The sequence below is a fragment of the Malurus melanocephalus genome, unplaced genomic scaffold (genome assembly GCF_030028575.1).
Source record: "Malurus melanocephalus ecotype Western Australia unplaced genomic scaffold, MMel_1.1 scaffold_438, whole genome shotgun sequence".
Classification (NCBI taxonomy): domain Eukaryota; kingdom Metazoa; phylum Chordata; class Aves; order Passeriformes; family Maluridae; genus Malurus; species Malurus melanocephalus.
The window spans coordinates 303,947-323,628 of NW_026623670.1; the positions used below are offsets into that span (position 1 = coordinate 303,947).

Genomic DNA, 19,682 nt, shown 5'->3' on the forward strand with positions numbered 1-19,682 from the left:
CCYGAGGTGCCTGCCAGGACGGATGCTCTGATGCTCTCTGGTCCCCAGATGCACAGCYCTGCGGTAAGAGAAGGAAACCGAGTCACCGGTGGTGAAAGGGGGTTCTGGTGGCAGAAAGGAAACCCTCAGGAAGGGCTGTCGAGAGGCGCCCCAGGTGTGGCGGGGCCGTGGTTTCGCTATGCAAAGGCCACCGCAGCCACTGCCCGCCTCACGCCTGGGTGGCATCGAGGAAACATAGGAAAGAAACACTACTACTTATGAACTACTGTGGGGTTGKTTTTTTTGGGTTATATTTTTGGGGKTTTTTTCGGCCTGTTGAGACCGAAGGGAGACTTCAGAGAACCTCAACATCAACTTGGAAAAGACCTCTGAGACCACYGAGTCCAACCTATGACCCAACATCATCACGTCAACCAGACCATGGCACCATGTGCCATGCCCAGTCTTAAACATTTCCAGGGACATTGACTCTGGGCTGCCCAGTCCTTTCCATTGTCTAATCATTTCTGGGAAAAAAATATTCCTAATGTCTGTCRCACTCTACACCTTCCTCCTGAGGTGAAGCAGAGAGGCAGGCACGGATCACTTCACTGTCGTGGCTAGGGACAGGATTCAATGGGTCGTCAGGGGAGGTTTTACGTTGGATATCAGGAAAAGGTTTTTCATGCGGAATGTGGTTGKGCACTGGGACAGGTTTCCCAGGGAGGYGRTYACAGCACCAAGAAGTGTTCGGACACTCTCAGGCACATGCTGTGACTCTGGGGGTGTCCGGTGGAGGGCCAGGAGCGCGATTCGATGTTTCCTGTGGATCTCTGCCAGCTTGTGATTTTCTGCGATCCTGTAAGAGYTCATTTCCAGTGTAAGATCCCCTCCTCCCCACCCTCCCACGGGAGGCGGGAACGAGCGACGTAAGGGACAAAGGRCCGCGTCCCCTTTAAAGCTGCCCCCCGCCCTCCACGTGAGCGGCCCGGGGCGGGCGTTCCGAGCCGCGTCAGTTCCGCCTGTGTCGCGGTGCAGAGGAGCCACGCGCGGAGCAGGACGTGAGTGCCGGGTCCCCCCACGGTCCCCCGCCACGSCGCCATCTTCTCTCGCGCGCCCCTTTCCACATCCCTCACCACCGCCGCGGCACCTCCCGGCCCCATCAGGCCAACCGCAGCAGGGCGGCGCTGAGGCGAGGCTTCCCCTTGTTCCTCGAGTGCCCGCCGTGCCCGGCGTGAAGGATACCCCGCTGTGGAGCGGGAGGAGCCAGCCGCCRCTGCCGAGGGGGAGCTGCCATGTTGGGGGGTACAGGGGCTGAGGGAGAAGATGGCGCCCGGCCGCGATCACCCCCGCGCCGGGAGCGGATCCGGCCCGCCGGCGACCCCCGGCCGTTTGGTTTCCGTGCTGCCCTTTCCTCCGCCCCGCCACGGGTGATCCGCAGCCCCATTGCTGCCACCCTGCCCTAGGARGACTTGGGCGTTCTCGCCCGCCCACCTTCTCGCCCTCATCCTTGTTCAGGTCTCGGCTCCTTTCCTTGGGGGGCGACACGAGCCGTGGGAAAGAGGAATGGGGGAGGAAAATGGCGGCTGGGATCCGCCTACCTGGAGTTCCCGGCTCGTCTTGCTTTCCTTACCTTTCCCCGGTTTCCCTTGGCCCGGCTGTTCCCGTGCCCCTGGCCGGCGCTTGCGGTATCTCCTCACGCTCAGCCTCTCCCGGGGGGCACCCACCACTCCACATCCCTTTTTCCCCTTTTTCCGCCCACACCTTCCTCCATGTTGTTCCTTCCCATGTGGACCCCACGGTCATCCCCGCGAAACACCATTTGGTTCGCCGAGTCAGTGTCATCCGTTTGCTTATTTTAACATTGTCCCATTCCAGCGCTCCTCTGTCTCCATCCTAGAGCGTGGCTTGTGTGTGCTTGCTCTCACCCTGTATCCTGTATCCTGTGCGGTGCTGCCGTCCTTGTGCTCCAAGCTATTACCACAGGTCTTGCCCTACTTTAGAACCGCGTTGATCCATTAGCATTATTTGGACACCGGTTTGGTGTTTTGATTTTTTTTTATTTTTAATTTGCATACGTGGGGGGAGGGTTTCACTGCCCGTTTAAGAATGCTGTTACTCCTTTTTTTCTTTCCTGAGGTACTGTGTTACATTATCTTGGCCTTTCCTAGCTGAAGTTTTTCTATTCCACGCTTTCTGGGATGGTTAATTTTATTCTGAAAGTACAAATGAGCTGTGTATTTGCTACAAAGAGTTTCTAGCAGCAGGGAAGATGTGCAACCGCTATATCTAACCGCATGTTTGCATACCAGGATTCCRTGCGAGGACACCTGGCAGTACGCATTCAAGGAATGCTGAATGTCTGCTTGTCTGGTGAATTAACGGGCTCCAGTGAGTGATGTGTTGGAGCTGCAGTGGAATTATTAATTGCAGTGCTGTAACTCACTGTAACTGAGATGTATTTCAGACTGTTAGATTATTGGTGGGAGCTCAYGCATCACGTGTGTGACAATTGTGCAGCGTGTTGCTTGCAAATCCAACTGGGTGAAATGCTTGTGTCAGTTATTGCTAGGRCATTAATGATTTATATTAGTGGAAGTAATAGGGTTCAGCTGGAGAATTATATTGTGTTTTTTACATTATGGGTTTTGCCATGTCTGGCGATATAAAAATTGTGAAAAATCATKCTGCTGTAGACAGAAGGTAGACTGCTGCATTTAATATGCTCTAAATGTGTTTTAATGTGGTTGCAGCAAAAAGAGGAAGAGATATAAGAGGGAAGAGTGCTTCTTCTCTTCCCTCTTGCATCTGCAGCATATATTAAGGCTCAAATGAAAAGGCAGAAAAATCTTTAGGAGGGCTTAAAGAAGTTGAGCCAGTACAAACAGGTTTGAAGGTTGCTTTCCTGCCAAAATGGAATGTCATTCCTTATATAGTTCTCATGTTATTTTTCTTTTCCCAGAATGCCTAAATCAAAGGAACTTGTATCTTCAAGCTCATCTGCAAGTGATTCAGATAGTGAAGTTGACAAAAAGGTGAACATTATGTACAGTTCATTACTGTATTAACTCTTTTGTTTCAGGCTGGGGTTAAGGAATTAGGTGAGCATTATGTCACAATGTGCATGTCATTTCATATGATTTATCAGACACTTTCTGTTCTACCCACCCACCTCAACAACTCCAACAACAAAATCCAAACAACCCACCTTTCAAGTTTGGGTGGATTGCATAATTTTTGCCTTGAAGAAAAGTTTTTTTCTTCAGTTGCATTGTGTTTTCTTCATTGCATTCCATATGCTAATTGCAWGTTCCCTGTAATTTTTTGCTGCTTTGTGGCAAGCTTCTGAAGGCTTCTGTGTAAGCTGCCATAGTGGCAAGAGTTTGCGCTTGTTTTGAGAACGTGTCCTTGCCCTGGCTTGCTATTTAGTATCTGGATTACTTCACTATAAGAAAAACCTACACTTGCCCTGTACTCTTGCTTATCTTGTTTGCATGTTTTTTTTAATCTGCTTAATTTTCTCATGTCTGCTGTAATACCACCTGCTAGTTTCTCTCTTTACAACTGAGCCGATCTGAATGTCTTTGAGTTGATAAGTTTTTATGCATCTATTTTAAATGTGCAAATCAAATGTTAATGCTAATTTAAGTTAGAAGTTTTTATAGATCCACATTTGTGTACAAAACCAGAAAAAACACTAGTGAATTTATCTTTCTGAGATGGAAACACAGACACCAGGTCTTTTATTGGGGTACAGTACTTGAAGAGGTTTGGTATCCTATTTCTACATGAGTGGAAATAGTAGCTTTGTATCTTCTCTGGGTAGTCTGATTTACAGGTGRTATTGTCTGAATGCTTTAAAAATTTGCATAATTTTTCATGCTGTGGGCAGCAATTAGATACCTGTTAAAAAATTGTCTGATAGAGGTGGTTTCCAGATCTTTTATTTGTTACCTTGTCTATGTTTTTTCCTTTCATGGAGGTGTTGCAAGCTGTTTTGCACTTYTTGTTCCATTTAGTAAAAATTAAGGTGCCATTTACATCATAATTAAAATTTTTATTTAAACTACTGAACTTCTCTCTATTGTGCAGAAAGAGAAGAAGTTTTGAAGTTTATTTTGTTCTGACTAAATTCTTTTTAAAACCAAATTATGGTAARTTTCACAGAGAACTCACTTCGAAAGTTTTTAATTTTACATTTAATTCCAATCTAAATGTCCAGTATTGGATTCCTGCCTTCACAGCAGGAAGGTGATAACATGCATTGCTTGGTAGTATCTGATGTAAAATGTAAACTTASTTGTAGCATACAGAGTGATTGTGGCTCATGCTTTTTTCTTTTTCAATTTTGCTCCAAGGCAAAGCGGAAAAAGCAAGTAACTCCGGAAAAAAATGTAAAGAAACAAAAGACTGGTGAAAGTTCAAAAGGTGCAGCTTCTTCTAAGCAGAGCAGTAACAGAGATGAGAATATGTTTCAGGTAAAATTGATGACTCATAGAGCCTGGTTAAGGTAACATGTTACATCTTATGCTGTATAAATTTTACRAGGTGATCTGAATTTCTTGACAGCATGGTGCTTGGCCTCCTGAATCCTTGCCCGAAGGGGATTACGATGCTGGCATGTAGATGAGATGCTCAGAAAAGCGTGATTGGGTTTCARCAGAATAAAAGAATCTGAGTTGTAGCAATTGATCTAATTCTCATGAATTTGCTCCTGGTAGCTCTGGGTAGTCATTTCGTCAGTAAACACAACGCTTACCATGAGTAGGCTTTACATATCAGGTTTATCTCTACATGGAAATGTTTTTTAATCAGGCCTCTTGAAAAAAAAAACGGTTCTTGGAAGCCCAAGTGTGGAGTCTTCATTCCTATTTAACTAGGTCAAGGGCAGCTTGGCTCCTGTATTATAAGACAGCATCTTGGAATAAGTTTTGTTTGTTCCTTTGTGTTATGAGGTAGGGTTTTATCATTGAACATCCATAAAGATAGTAAGTTTTGGCATTGCCCTGTTTTTAAGATGCGGTGAATGTCTGTTTTTCAATAGAAAGATGCATTTGTGAATTCAGGGTATTACAGTTCCCCGGGTTAGCTGAGGCAGTAGCAGTGTGTGCTGAGAACTGATGTACAGCTCAGAATTAACTGGTTTAAGGGTGTGGATCAAGATCTATTTAAGGTCTCTGACTAGCTGGCTGGAAAGGAACTTAAATTCTTGATACTTTGGTTCTCAAGTTTATGAAAGGGTATGGGAAAAGTGCCTAATGAGATGACCCACGCACAGAGTAATGTAAATGAAATGGTTCTGGGCTATAGCTCTGCAAAGTAGTACAGGAAAAGGTCTTATTCTAGTGAGAAGACCTCCTTAACTGATACTGTGATACAGGGCAGTTATTTTTAATGTCTCAATTATTTCCTCCTACATTTAGGAGGGTGAGCTTCACTTGAAGGCCATGTCTGAACTTCTCTATTGAAGGAAGTGCATAATATTTTTAGGTCTGCTTAGGCATRCTTTGAACCCTTTAGGAAAAATGAGATGGTGAATTCTACAACTTATGAAGTGAACTGCAGTTAGAACTCCAAAGAGCTGTATGTAAACTTAATGCTATGCTTGTAGTAAGTTCAGAAATTCCAGCCTCGGAGAAAACTTTAAATTTTTTGTGTTCCCCTGATGCAAAAACATGCAGACCCTTTCAAATAAAAATGAAAGTATGCATGCTCTGGTTTCTTGAAACCTTTGTGACCTAAGATAATAAAAAGTTACTAAAAACAGACAGTAGAGGACTCACATTAGTCTCATAAGRACAGGGTTCTTGTGTTGTGTAGTATACAGATCTTTGAATATCACCTTAATCTATGTTACCCAGTCTGTGCCTGCCTTTTAGGCAATTAACAATAAAATATTTTTTAGATTGCTCATTGTCAATGTGAAGCATTTTCGGTTTTTGTACTCTACATCAAATTCTGTGCAGTAACTAGGGTGTAAATGTTTTAGTATAGAAATAAAACCACAGTATGTCTGAGGATACTGCTYCTTCTTCCCCCTACCCAGGAGGGCATGCTTATTAATTTTTTAGATAGAGTTTTGTTTGTTCTAGGGCTGTTTGTGATACCAGAAGCTGTTGCTGTAGAGTTTCTCTCCCATGGCAGTAAAATGATCTCTGATGTGAAAGTGACTTTGCAGTATAACTTTACAAGAGTGGCTTCAGCTGATGGAAGTCAAGCTGTAAAGCATTAATAGGATAGTCACAAGTTCTATGGTGTCCATATTGTGTGTGGGAGTGGCTACAAGTGATGTGAGACTATGAGTCTTGTTCTACATCCTCAGGCAGGGCTCTTGAGGCATGCAGATTCTCTTAATATAGAGCTTATTGTTACTGCTGTATTCAGAACATWCAGCGTTTTCATAAATACATAGATTTAAAATTCTTATTTGAGATTGTTGGTATAATGGTTCTTTTGCAACTACTTACGAAGAATAATATACAATTAGATTTGCAACTAATGCAAATAGAAGACAATTTGTTCAGTGTAAGAGACAGGGTGTGTTTTATATGTTYACATGTCATGGCCTTCTTAGGTTTTGTAGGGAACCTAGTATACTCCACAACTTGATAAAGGATTTGTGTGCTGTTAGGATGCAGCAATTTATATTACTCCTATGTGTGATGTATTACTGGAAGCCCCAAGGACAAGCATTATTTGTGTCAATGTGGAAGGGTTTAGCCTTGATGCATTAGATTCCTGTCTGTGGCTTCAAGCCAGCCTTAGCTCTGCACCATGTGCTTTGGTAGTTTGACTAATCCTATCATCCACCTGTGCCTGATTTGGATAAGGTATGTCAGGATGCATTTATGGCTACCCAGAGCAGAACCATATTTTGTGATCATGCATTTAACTGAAATTGTTACTTCAGAAGTTGTCTCTCTTGTCCTGTCCATCTCCCAACTCCCCCTCCCTTTTTTTTGAGTTTTGACTGTATTTGGTTTTTGACTTGTGAGAAATAGGTTCTTTCATTTTTCCAGTGTAATTTCCAGTGTTTATGATGCTCTGAAACTGTGATTAGTTTAGCATACTAATTATGAAACTTAAGTAGTCACTGATGCATTTCACAATTTGCTTTGTTGCAGATCTCACTGTTCACTGGGGTCTTGTACTTCTTGTAATGTGTTACATATGGCTGTTGSCTAGGGAAGAGAGAAGGGGTTTTGTTGTTTATGTTTGCACTGTGGGTGTACATTTTAATCCACAAAAACTGGAAATAAGAAAAATGATGAGGAAGGTGCTTGCTGTAACTCATGCAGGAAGTGAGTTGCATATCTCTGAAATTAACAGAGATAGAGTTCACTGCTTTTTATTCTAAGAAACAGAAACCTGGAAATCATGGTTTTAATAGTTTCTGATTTGTGCAAGTCAGTGGAGTAGTATAATCTAAGGATCTATAGTATATAATAAAAAATCTATGAACTTCTCTGTGAAGGTTGAACTGCACTARGTACTCTGCTAGAAATCATGCTGACTGTCGTGGTTTAGCCCCAGCCAGCAGACAAGCCCCGGACAGCCACTCACTCAATSCCCCTGCCCCCAGTGGGAGAGAATTGAAATGGTAAAAGCTGGAAAACTGTTGAGATAAAGACAGTTTAACAGGAAAAGCCAAAGCCACACACACAGGCAAAGCACAACAAGGAGTTAATTCACCACTTCCCGTGGGCAGGCAGGCGTTCAGGCACCTCCAGGGGAGCAGGGCCTATCACATCTAACTGTTAACTGGGAAGACAAATGTCATCATGCCAAACTTCCCCTCTTAACTTTCTATCCTGAGCACGATGCCATATGGTCTGGAAAATCCCTTTGGTCACTTGGGGTTACCTGTCCTGGCCATGTCTTCTCCCAGTCTCCCAAGCACCCCCAGCTTCCCTGCCATTGTGGCAGTSAAAGAAACAGAAAAGGCCTTGGCGCTGTGTAAGCACAAGGAAACATCCTTGTGTTATCATCACTGTAGTAAGCACAAATCCAAAACACAGCTTCCTRTCAGCCATTGTGAATAAAATTAATTCTTCCTAGTACATCTACGCTTGGAATGCTGCTCTGGTTATAGAGAATACAAAAATACCTTCAATACTTGCTCTTAGGATTATCAGCATGGAAAAACAGTTGTTCTGAAATGAACCTGTACCAGAGTTGCAGGTAGCTAAGTATCAAGAAACATCAGTTAACTAGTTAAATCAAGGTTTTGTGTTTTTAACCTTGGATGTTTGTTCAAACTGTACTTAAGAAGCCTATTAAAAAATTTCAGTAGTGGCAGCTTTTGCATGGAATTCAACTAAAAAGCTGAAATTATATGGAAACATTCAGCTGAAATATAGACATGATATGAAATCTAACTTAATTTCAGCGATTTCATAATGAAATACCTCTAAGGTAGACTTACTGATTGAGTAAGTGTAAACTTTCCATTATTGCCCTTCACCTCACTGTGGTTGAATTAAGACATGGAGTCTTATCCTTGAAAATCACATTCTAAACCCTTTTACTGTATTTGCAGTTGTAATTTGCTATATTGAATTAGATTTTGTTTCTTATGACAAAACTGGAATTATTTCACAAGGCACTAATATTCTTCAATAGCCATGGAAAAAAAATGCTGCAAAGTGCTACTGGTTGAAGCTGTTCCTGGAGGTGACCTTAAAAGTTACTAGAGCGCTAAAGGGTAAAACCAAGAAATGTTGTTYATGCAGGTTATTTAAAATATTCTTTGCCAGGAGTGCATTATGGCACTGGAATAATTCTGCAATATTCTTTGCCAAGGACTTGGGCATGGTACCAGGTTTGGTGTGAAAGAGCTAAGCTACCATAACATTATACTTTTGAATTACATTTTTGAATTTTAAATTTGTATTTAATTTTATCAATTAAAATATGGTCTTACAAATGGTAATGTCTTACTGACTCATGTTATCTGAATATGTCCTGATTGTTTTAAAATCAATTTTACATGTCCTACAGCATAATCTACATARGAAGAAAAATTTACTTGAGCAGACATGAAGTATTCTTACTTATATCTRTTTTGTGAAATAAGAGCATATAACGTAAACGTCCGTGAGTTAATGTAGTTGATTGGAGAGTTCTTCAGTCTTTCTGGTCAGACTTCATACTAGTATTTTTGTATCAAAATGCAACATGCAGAATTAAAGGAAGTGGAAACTGAAAGGTAGTGTTTTACCAGGAACAAGTATTTTATTTTAAAATTGTTTTGTTTAGGATCTGTTCCTTCTTCGTAAAATATGTCCAGAAGGTGCACACAGAATTCTAAGAATTTMATAGAATTTAATTGTATTTGATTATGTTTTAATTGTGTAACTTATGGGTCTCAAATTTACTTTGTACTTGGAATTTATGTGAATAGGTAGTTTTWAATCATATTTGGAAAGTTCATTAATGAGCCCAGATAGTGCATTGCATAGTTGGTGGTGTGATTCTTCCTCCGCATCCCTGCGCTCCACCCCAAAAAAAGAGATGCCCATGTAARTCAGTTACAACACTGGTGCAAAAATGATGGGATTTCAAAATCTAAATTCCAAAATTTCATACTGTGCTACATGCTAGTAAACCTAAAAGATTTGACTTTTTTTGGAACATGTGGTGCAATGGRGTACCCATGAGAACTTGGGAGTGGGCATGGGACAGTTGGTGGCAAACTTTCATTTCCATCTGTATTTACTATGTTAAAAAAAAAAGGAAGGTATCACACATAAATATCTAATTTGCTTTCTCTGCATGTGCAATGGAAGAAAATTAGATCTGGGAGTAGAGCTCCCTGTTCCCTTCTTTGTTTGGAACAGTTGCAAAAAAATGAAAAATTTCATTTTAGAAAACAKTAAATTAATGACATTTGTAAGAAGCAAACATGTAAAGAATACAGGTATTTTTGTTCTAGRAGATCTACTTTTGCATTGAGCATTGCATGCTCAACCAGTTTTAAGTCGTTACTTATTAGCCTACTGACTACTCTGAATTAAGCTTTTAATCTAGTTGTTTCTGTGGTGTCTAAAATAAGCTGCAGTGTGCAGTGTCGCATGTCAGAGTCTAATACTGCTGGGGAAAGTGAATGCTCTAATATGTAAAATACCTGAAAGACTCTTATATGTGTTTTGACAGATTGGCAAAATGAGGTATGTCAGTGTTCGGGACTTTAAAGGGAAAGTCTTAATTGACATTAGAGAATATTGGATGGATCAAGAAGGTGAAATGAAGCCTGGCAGAAAAGGTATTGTTTTGGTTGATGTTACTTTTTATTAAATCATGGTCTGCACTTTCCAATAGAATTTCCTATATTATATTTTTCTCCTTTGTTACTACATGATATTTTGGGWATACTATTTTTACTTTCTTACGATTTATATTTTTACAGAGGATTAATTTTATCTATAGATGGTGAGTAGAATCATAAGTGGGTCTGTTGGCCTGAGTCTGTTTTCCTAAACATATCCTCCATGATTTATGGAAAGCAATGTGTCAAATACAAGTAAATTTGGTAGGGCAATTATAAACATTTTATCATAGCCATACTTTTTCCCCTCCCCAATTAATTAACCTAATGAGCACAATTTCCTCTGTTATGGTTGGATTTCTTATTTAAAAATTAACTGAAAACATTTAATAATTTTTATAGTATGTTAATTTTGTTAAACCAAACGTGCACTTCAGTATCTGTTAACTTTTAGATTAAAACAACCTAAAAATTTAATGACCRATTTTGAGAAATGTTAAAAATACTTTAGTAGAGAGGGAAATATCTYAAGTGTACCGAGTTTGTAATCTTCAGTGCATCACAAGCCATTGTACCTCTAGTTGCCACTTGCAGTTTCTTTTCATGCAAACGTTCACTGTGAGCCACTTTCAGAACTTTGGCATCTCAATATGTGGATGCAAGGACAGTTGCAGTARTAGTACTGTGCTTAATGTTATGGTACTTCTCTTCAAAAAGCCTACTTTTTATCCATTTTCATATAGCATCAATGAAAGGTAARTGTGAAACATTCTGCCTGTGGATTCACAGAACCATGGAATGGTTTGGGTTGGAAGGGACCTTGAAGATCACCTCATTCAACCTCCTCCCTGCTACAGGCAGGGACACCTTTCACTGGACCAGGTTCTCAGGGCCCCCGTCCAGCCTGGCCTTGAGCACTCCCAGGAGTGGGGCATCCACAGCTTCTCTGGGCCAACTCTGCCAGAGCCTCTCCACCCCCACAATTAAGAGTTTCTTTCTCACACCCAATCTGAACGTACCCTCTTCCAGTTTGAAGCCATTCACCCTTGCCGTATCACTGCATGCCATTGCAAAATGTCCTTTTCCAACCTTATGTGCTGGGAGGCTGCTAAGTTTGAAGTTTGAAGAAATTTAATTTACAATCACCATGTGGTTTGCTACATTCTTTTGGTGTGTTCAGGAGCAACTTAGTAAATAGTCATTTGGAAAGTTTGAGAGGCATTTTCAGCATTTCTTAAATAACCATTGAGAATAGATTCGCATGAACAGATATGCTGGTGCTCTACAGAAAAATTGCTTGTTCTGGATTTATTGTTGCTAGTTAACAAAAAAGGTTGCTTTAACTTTTGAGGACTTTGCATTCTGTGTTTCAAGGTGGAATTCAGTAGTATATGCACTTTGAATGGCAAGCTGCAGTGAGATTTGATGGGTGGGCTAAATGACAAAAATGACATGATATAGATAGAAATATTTATCAGTACAATGCAAGGGCCTGAATTTTATTATGCTAAAATTAATAACAATCTGATACAGTATGTGAATCTAATAGTTCCTTGATGCACTCATAAGCTGCTTATCTAGCGATCCTAAAACCAATATAAGCAGTTGAAATTTTGTAATGAAACAAAAATGAATCCAACATTTTAAACTGTCAGTGTCTGAAAGCAGCAGGTCTGAATTTTGTGTGATTCATCTGATCTGTGGTTGAGGAAGATCTTCATCACATTTAATCCCCTAATGGATAGCGTACCTAACCTGTTTTCATAAGAAACCTGCCTACTAAAAACTAGTGGAAGACTACTTAGAGCACCTCCATGCACATTACTTGCTGCTTAAAGTTGTGGTGGTGGTCTGACAATATAGTAATGGTAAAAAAAAGGAAAAGGCTGTGAGCTCCAAAAATGGAATTCAAAGTTTCAGCTGTTTTCAGATCCTGCTCCACCTTCAGGGAGAAAGCAGTGAAGGAAAACTATTACTGAGAGGTGAGAGTGGAAGAGCTTGGTGGGGAAAGTATGAGTAGTAGCCTTGGTAGCCAGCATTTCTCACAGAGTGGGTGTAGAAGTTGTAGTGGAAGAATGAATAGACCAAAGCACAAGTGAAACATGTGCCTATACTCAAGCTTGAGGAAGATAATACCAAATTTAAAACTGAGGAGATGAGTTGTGGTGTGATTGATTGAATGGTTATTGGTCAAATGTCATTAGAAACAATAGTGACCTTGAAGTAAAAAGTAACTGATTTTGGTTTGTGAGCACTATGGAGTTGTGTAGTCTATCCAGAAGATTACTTACAGTATGTGTTATTTACGGTTTGAGAAATAAAAGGGAGAAAAGCCCCCCAGAATTACAGCTTGAAAAGTGCACAGCAGATGCATCCACATATGTATGGCTTTTAGGAGCCAACAGGAATACAAATTATTTTCTGCTTACCACCCAGGGCTTTTGTGCTGCCTTCTGTCAAGGCCAGAGTTGTATTTCACTTCTTGTGTTTAGTCTACTAGTTGTACAATTATTGATTACACACACTTTCTTTGTTAACTTTTCTAGAGATAACCTAAAGTTAAGTTGAAGTGTTGGAAGTGAATAGTTTCTCTTTGTAGCTAAGATGGTTGTTGAAGTTGCTCAAGCATGAATATTGTATCATAGACTTTGTATAGGAAAGCAGCCTTTATAATTGTGCAAGATCCTGCACCACCATTTTATTTTTGTCTTATGTGTTTATTTTTAATGCTTTTCAGGTATTTCTTTAAATCCAGAACAGTGGAACCAGCTGAAGGAACAGATTTCTGATATTGATGATGCAGTAAGAAAACTCTAAAGACAGAGCCATACAAAAACTTCTATCATTTAGTTGTATTGAGCAGTCTTTTTACATTGGCTTTAGTTTTCTAAAATATTGTTTTCCAAGCTATTGTATATTTGGATTGCAAAACAATTTGTAAGATGAATACTTTTTTTATGTGCATTAAAAGTGTATTCTGAGTGAGGCTATTTGTGTATACTTTACTAAAAGGACTTGTGTTGCTTTCACCCCATGGTGTAAAATAAACGGATCAAATAATATGTAAAGCATACTTGTTTATGGCCTTTTGATTGAAGGTGTTTGCTGATAAGGCCACCTAATAGCTTTAGTTGTTGTTTTAATCTTACATTAACTGTAAACTAAACTGAATTTGTTTCTGAGGGGATTTCTTAAAGTGTCTCAATTTCATTTTTCCTTTTCCATTTTCTTTGGTATTGCCCTGCAGCTTTCTGCTTTGAGACTTGATACAAACAGTGAATACTTGGAAAAACACATTTTTGTAGATAATTTTCAATGCTGTATTTGCTAATTTACCCTATTTATTCAGATGTAAACAGTCTTGAATATATAGCTTTTTTTGCATTACTTGCATGAAGGATTATGCTAAACAATAACACTTGAACACAAACCACATGCTCTCTCTTCCCATTTTTCTATAAAGTGCTTGACCTAGAAAATACAAGTAGCCTTTTTTCTTGAACTTTAGATATGAAGCATAAACTTCTACAGTAATAGACATATACCTCAGAGTAAGACAATATTTAAAGGCTCCTGATGTGGTTAACAATAGTTAGTACACTTTCAAGGTTTGCATTAAATTAATTCTGGAACACATACTAACCAATTATTCTATAGAAGAGAAGCAGTTTACCTGTCTGTAGGGTTTTTSTTCATTTGAGAGTGTTGCATAAATAATGATCCTTAAATTGGACTTTTAAACAATGAAACAGGGTTAAGACTACTGGAGCCAGAATGTCTTTTCTGTCATGTTTCTGCCCATCCACACTGCCTGCCCAGACCCCTGAATTCAGGTTGCTTCCTGTGGCTTACATGTGCACAGCTGGTTTATCTTTGTACGGAAGGCGCTTAGCGCACACAGGGAGCTTACCAAGTACACGGCGGACCATGACCCAGCGAGCTTGGCTGGTCAGCCCTGGTACCTCCTGGGCAGAAAAGCCTCTGCCCTGTGGAAACTGTTACACAAGATGCCGCCCCAAAGGAAAGGCTTCTTAGTGACACGGGAGTCCCAAACAATGGAAGAAGAAGGGAGAATGTGATGCAGAACTTGGAGATGTGAGAGGTGTGCCAGGGTGAAAGTTACTGGTGAAAGATCGAAGTTAGCTGGCACATAACAACAGTGAAGAAATGGAAGCAGAATTGGAGGAGTTAATTTTCTGACATAATTAAGCAAGGCAAGAAGATTAAATAACCTTATGAAGAAGGACGTTTCAAGACTAGTGAATGTCCATCTTARTTTGGGTGTAATTTTCCCATTTGATGATAATGTCTCTGAATTATGTAGAGATAAATAGGTTTTACTATTTGCTTAGTTATGGAACATTTTAATTTCATAATTATAATACAATTTAATAATAATAATTTTAATATCGTTATTTTTATTGCAGACAATGTTGTGAGTGCCATACGCAGTCTGTTTCTCTGATTCAAAGTTCATAATTCAATGCAAATAGATAYTAAAGGGTGAGGAAGAGAGACTTCATCAAATTAAATATGTATTATTTAATTGAAATATGTCACACATCTTCACTTGCTTTTAAACTTATCCATTCTTGAGATATTACAAGTAAAATTAAGATCTGTTTTTGTATAGCTCAGGAAATTTAAATTTTTAAGAACTGCTTGAGGATGAATAAAAGGGTGAAGAGAAGTTGTGGTAGCAGATGTGGTTTTGGGCACAACATTCTTGTTTGAGTGATTCTTAACAACATGTAGGGCTATTGGGACCAAATAGAATAAATATGAAATAGCTGCTAAAATTTCACAGATGCGTGTGTGAAATAAATTGCTTTAGATCACTATAGACAGGTTCTAGATTTTATTGCAATATATATATATTTTGTGATTTTATTTCTTTGTCTGAAATTTTTTGACCAGATTTCATCCATTTTACCTCAAAACCTTCAAGTGGCTACTTTAAAGTGCATGGTTATATTAGAGGCAACATTGTCCTCACATAGATTACAATGCTAATAGGTCATTGGAAGRATAGTTGTGTATCAGAGTACAATACAGTTGTGTTCAGGAAGGTGGGAAATGAAAATTCATTTGGGGAGAGTAAGTGAAAAAGTTTAATGATTAGTTCTCATGTGGGAATTGATGGTAGAGGTGTTCAAGGAAATWACCATTTGTTAGCCATGAACTATTAGTTATAAGTAGGTACTGAAAGAGACAAGTCAGTTTCACAAATGAACTCCAAATGGGATCWGTTGATCAGGTGACTGGTAGGTTTGTAAGACAGTAATATGCAAGTAACTTCAATAAAAAAGTGATGCATTCAATATTGTTTTGAAACAAATAGTTGATAGCAATTTGTCATGTAATCTTCTGTAGTTTTTCCAGTTTAAGAAGAAAATTGAAATACTTTTTGAATAAAGATTATTTTCTTGCAGACAGTGTTAGTTAGGATGTGTAGAAGTGTTCATGGAAGGAAATTGTGCATGTGTGACAAGGCTGTGTAGTATGAGATAAAAGCACTGCTCCCTCTCCCATTAGGTGATGAAAGAAAAGTACATTTGATTCTTGGTGTTTATGCAGGGCATATTAGCAATATGTTTTACAAATTAAGCCTACTGTGGAGCTTYGGGGAAAAAACAGAGCTGCCAAAGTACCGTATGTGTGATAATCAAACTGTCATGTATTATGTTGCTCATATGTAGAGATGTTCATATTGAAAATAAACAGATGCAGTACTAATTTTGATATTTCTTTTAAAGAAAATGGCCCTGGTTATGTATGTATGTGATCTGTTAGCAAAAGAAACCAAAACTGATGATTGTAATTCTGGTAACTCAAATGTCTTCTTGTTAGCCATGTGAAATGTTTCATGTTTGCTCTGGTGGTATCTGATGCAGAGAGGCCACTGGAAATATGAGCCCTTCAACTGTAATTACCTTAATGTTAAACAGTTAAATGGCATATGTGTAATAACAATTTGAACACTTGGAAATAAAAAAAAAATACTTCTGTTGACATAGTGTTATTTTTAATAGAATTTTAGCTGCACTGAGGTGTTATGGTACCTGCTGTTTGTTTCTTGCAAGTGTTGTAATTTGGAAATTTGAAAACCATTATCATATATTTTGCCTATGTTTGCGGGTGGGTAATTRGTTGTGTATCCCAGAGGGATAGAAATTTTTCACTAGGCTAAGGAGAACAAGTGTCATATAAATAATGAAGCAGCAGATATAAACACATGCTCTAACAATTAGAAGGGAAGTGCTTGGTAAGTTGTTACTGTTAAGAGAATGGCTGATTTTTTTTTTCCAGTGAATTTTCTTCTTGATTACAAATGTAGCCACAGATAAAGTAGAAAATCTCACACATTTATTATCATTGATCAGTTATATCTACATAGGCATCTTTAGGAAGGACATTTATTTTTCGCATACTTGAAGTGACTGGTCTGTAGGGAGTCAATTAATTAGTGTATTGAAGCCTTGAACCTAACAGACTTTTCTTAAAGCAATTTTGAGTAGTCTAGCCACAGAAACAAATTGCGCAAAGGGGAGAAAAGGCGGTGTGGGGTTGATGGAGGGTGATCATGTCTTCCCTAATCTTCACTCACTGCCTCCCCTTACTGACCAAGTTCATCTTTGTCGCTCTGGTGACTGAATGGAAGAGCATTCCAATAGGCAGTGTTTGTCCTATGGTGTACCAAACCTGCATGTCCCTGCTCCCAGTTATGTGAAAGTGTGGAGACATTTGCTGAGGAACTGAAATAAATGGTCCATGACTTAGCAATGGTATGTCAGGGAAGCTTAAATCTGCTGTCATCTGAGCAGTAATGGGGACCTGTTTGCTTGATATTCCACTTGATTTAACAAAAAAATGTAATAATTTTTGTAAGATCTACCTAATTTGGTTTTTTTTGCTTTTGTTTTGTTTTCAGTGATTCCCTGTACTCATCATTGATCAGGTGTCATATGAGGCAGGGCCTGAGGTTGTGTTGAGGACTCAGGTTTTTAAAAGTTACCTGTTAGAAGGAGGTTGGCACACARCCCTAAAGGTGAATAGAGCTGCTGTAGAACTTCCTGCTGTTCTAGGAAACAGCAATTGTCAAATCTCTAGGTGAGTTTGATAAGGCAATGTAAAAAACATGCCTGCTTGGTCAGCATGCTTAGCAGACTGCTGTTAGTTCTTACCACTTGTGCAGAAATTAATGAGATGAAAACTTGAAAAAGTGATAAGATTTTACATAACCCTGCTACTGCAAAAYGGCACCTTCAGAATGTAAATCCTTTGTGATTTCACTAATAGGCTAATGTGTCAGAATAATTTTTATGCTATTGAAAACAAAGCTCATTTCATCTTAGTTCATCTTAAACGTAAGTTTATCATCTGAAATACCATCACACCATATATCTAAGGGAGAGGCGAAACATGTTGTAGAGGCTCAAGTGGAGGGGCTGAAAGCTGGCTTTGCACCCTACAGGTTCTGACTTTGACCTTCAGCTGTTAATTGTGTACCCTTGAGATGTGCRAAAAACAGAAGCAGGTTTGAAAGACAGGGCTGGAAGCTTACAGCTGTAGACAAATATTGAAACCAAGACAAGAATGGAAATATGCAGCCAGAGATGCTGAAATTTGCAGATGAGCACAATGCAGAAATCCTGTGGATAACCGCAGAAGCAACCACACTGCTTTGCACAGTATAAAAATCAGATTTTATAAAAATAAAGCAGAGAAATTGCTTGTCAAAATTATTGTTTGTCTAAGACTGTTGTGTCTATCTGTCTCTGCCGCAACACTCAAGATTGGCATGATCCTAGCAGTCAGTTACTTGAAAATAAAGTTAGGCAGTGCATATAGCAGTAACACTTTGCAGTGTTTGTGGTGTTAATTTTATTTCACCTTTGTAGGTTTTTGCTGGCTGTTTTTATGTTAAATGGCTTAGCTGTTTCCTTTTGTCCATTCCATGTTTATATTTGCCATCCCTTACTGAGATCTGCAGCTCCTTTTGTGTTTCCTGCACCATTTGTATTCTGGCTTGAAGCACATGTCTGCCTTTTGGAACACAGGTATCTYTGGCTAAACTCATGCTGTCACAAAACAAGGAGTATCTCAAAAATTGGATCCCAATGGTACTTGGCAGATAGAGCTGCTATTTCTAATAAAGCTCAATTAATGTGTGTGTATATGTATTTTAGCGTTGTGATAAAGCATATTTAAAATAGTKGAATTACTCATGCCAACATGCATACTTCCCAAAGGAAGTAATTTTCTTCATGTTGGCCTGGATTATTGTCTAAAGTAAAAGTACTGGACAAATACTTTTCCCCCTGGAGTGGCTGTGAACAACTTAGAGAATACCACAGTTAATGGGRAAAAAAGTGATTAGAGCTGTCATGTGGATGGATATCCTTGACATAAACAAGGGTGATTGTAATTGCAGTGGTTTGGTTAATGGGAAGAAAATTTAATTGTGTGGGTAGCCCGAAAAGTTCCTRAAGTGACCTGTAGTACGTACCATTTATGATGATGTAAATAAAGACTGCCCTTCTGTCTAAAGAAACCTCTGAAAATGCTAATTTGCAATATRCCTGCCTCTATATAACCGTACTTTTATCTTCCTTTTTTTCTCTTCAGCGATGTGTCGGTGCATGTGATRTAGTCCCCTTTCAATAGCAGGAGAACTGGTAACCCTGACTGAGTCATTCCTGTGAAACTGGAGGGAAAAAGTAGCAATCAATTATGCTACTATTTAATAGTAATATGCTTTTCATCTATCCAGACAATTTGTTGTAATGAGAATATTTGTGGCTTATCTCTTAAATTGTTTAGGAACACACATTTTGGGGTTTGGTGAAGTCTTTTGTAAATAAGTTACTTGGGTATTTCCCCCCACTCATGTAAATGTGTCGAAGCTTTGTTGTTTTAATTTTGTGGTGCTGTTTTCAGGAAACTGATTTTTTTTTTCTTTTGATCCTTAAAGAGCTTTGCAAATCCTTATTTTTAACACGCTCTATTTTTGGATTTTGAAAACCAACTTGCAGAGGTCATGCTTGGGTGCATTTCTTACTAKATTACTGGATTGTTATCTGGCTGTGCCTGCTTTGTGGTCTGGATAACTGTTGAAAAGAGAAGTGTCTGTTAAATTGCAAGCTTGTGGTAATGACGTGAGAAAGTGAGGAGAGGGAAATGCACAGATAGAAAAATCAKTTATTTTTCAGAGCCTTTTCTGAGCATGGTACAGAAACAGTATRTTCTCATTTTGAAGGCAAAAACTAACCCCAAAACAGCTAAAAAGCATTCCACTTAAATTTGAAACTGCCTCTGTTCAAACACAAGTTCATCAAATGTGTCTTTTTTATGAAATATTTTTGAAAAAGCTAATGGCAATGTTTTGGGTTCTTTTTATAAAGGAATCTTCATAGATAAACACTACGTTCAGCAA

At 39.1% G+C, this 19,682-nt stretch overlaps 1 protein-coding gene across 2 annotated transcripts; it reads left to right on the plus strand.

The window, feature by feature from the left end:
* The first annotated feature begins 955 nt into the window (after positions 1–955).
* Positions 956–16,266, plus strand: SUB1 (SUB1 regulator of transcription). Of its 2 annotated transcripts, XM_057380159.1 has the most exons (6): positions 965–1,040; positions 1,858–1,965; positions 2,942–3,014; positions 4,338–4,457; positions 10,135–10,243; positions 12,984–16,266. In XM_057380159.1, exons 3-6 carry the CDS (start codon positions 2,943–2,945, stop codon positions 13,061–13,063), a joined length of 381 nt encoding a protein of 126 aa, XP_057236142.1. In that variant the 5' UTR covers positions 965–1,040; positions 1,858–1,965; position 2,942; the 3' UTR covers positions 13,064–16,266. The 2 variants fall into 2 exon arrangements, with proteins under 2 accessions (XP_057236141.1, XP_057236142.1); XM_057380158.1 differs by lacking the exon at positions 1,858–1,965 and having other exon boundaries at positions 956–1,040.
* The last annotated feature ends 3,416 nt before the right edge of the window (positions 16,267–19,682 follow it).

Bases quoted from the DNA above. Each gene is read 5' to 3' on its own strand.
- SUB1 (XM_057380158.1), top strand. From the start codon at position 2,943: ATGCCTAAATCAAAGGAACTTGTATCTTCAAGCTCATCTGCAAGTGAT. The intron at 4,458-10,134 runs GTAAAATTGATG...GTGTTTTGACAG, and splicing joins GAGATGAGAATATGTTTCAG to ATTGGCAAAATGAGGTATGT. The intron at 10,244-12,983 runs GTATTGTTTTGG...AATGCTTTTCAG, and splicing joins AATGAAGCCTGGCAGAAAAG to GTATTTCTTTAAATCCAGAA.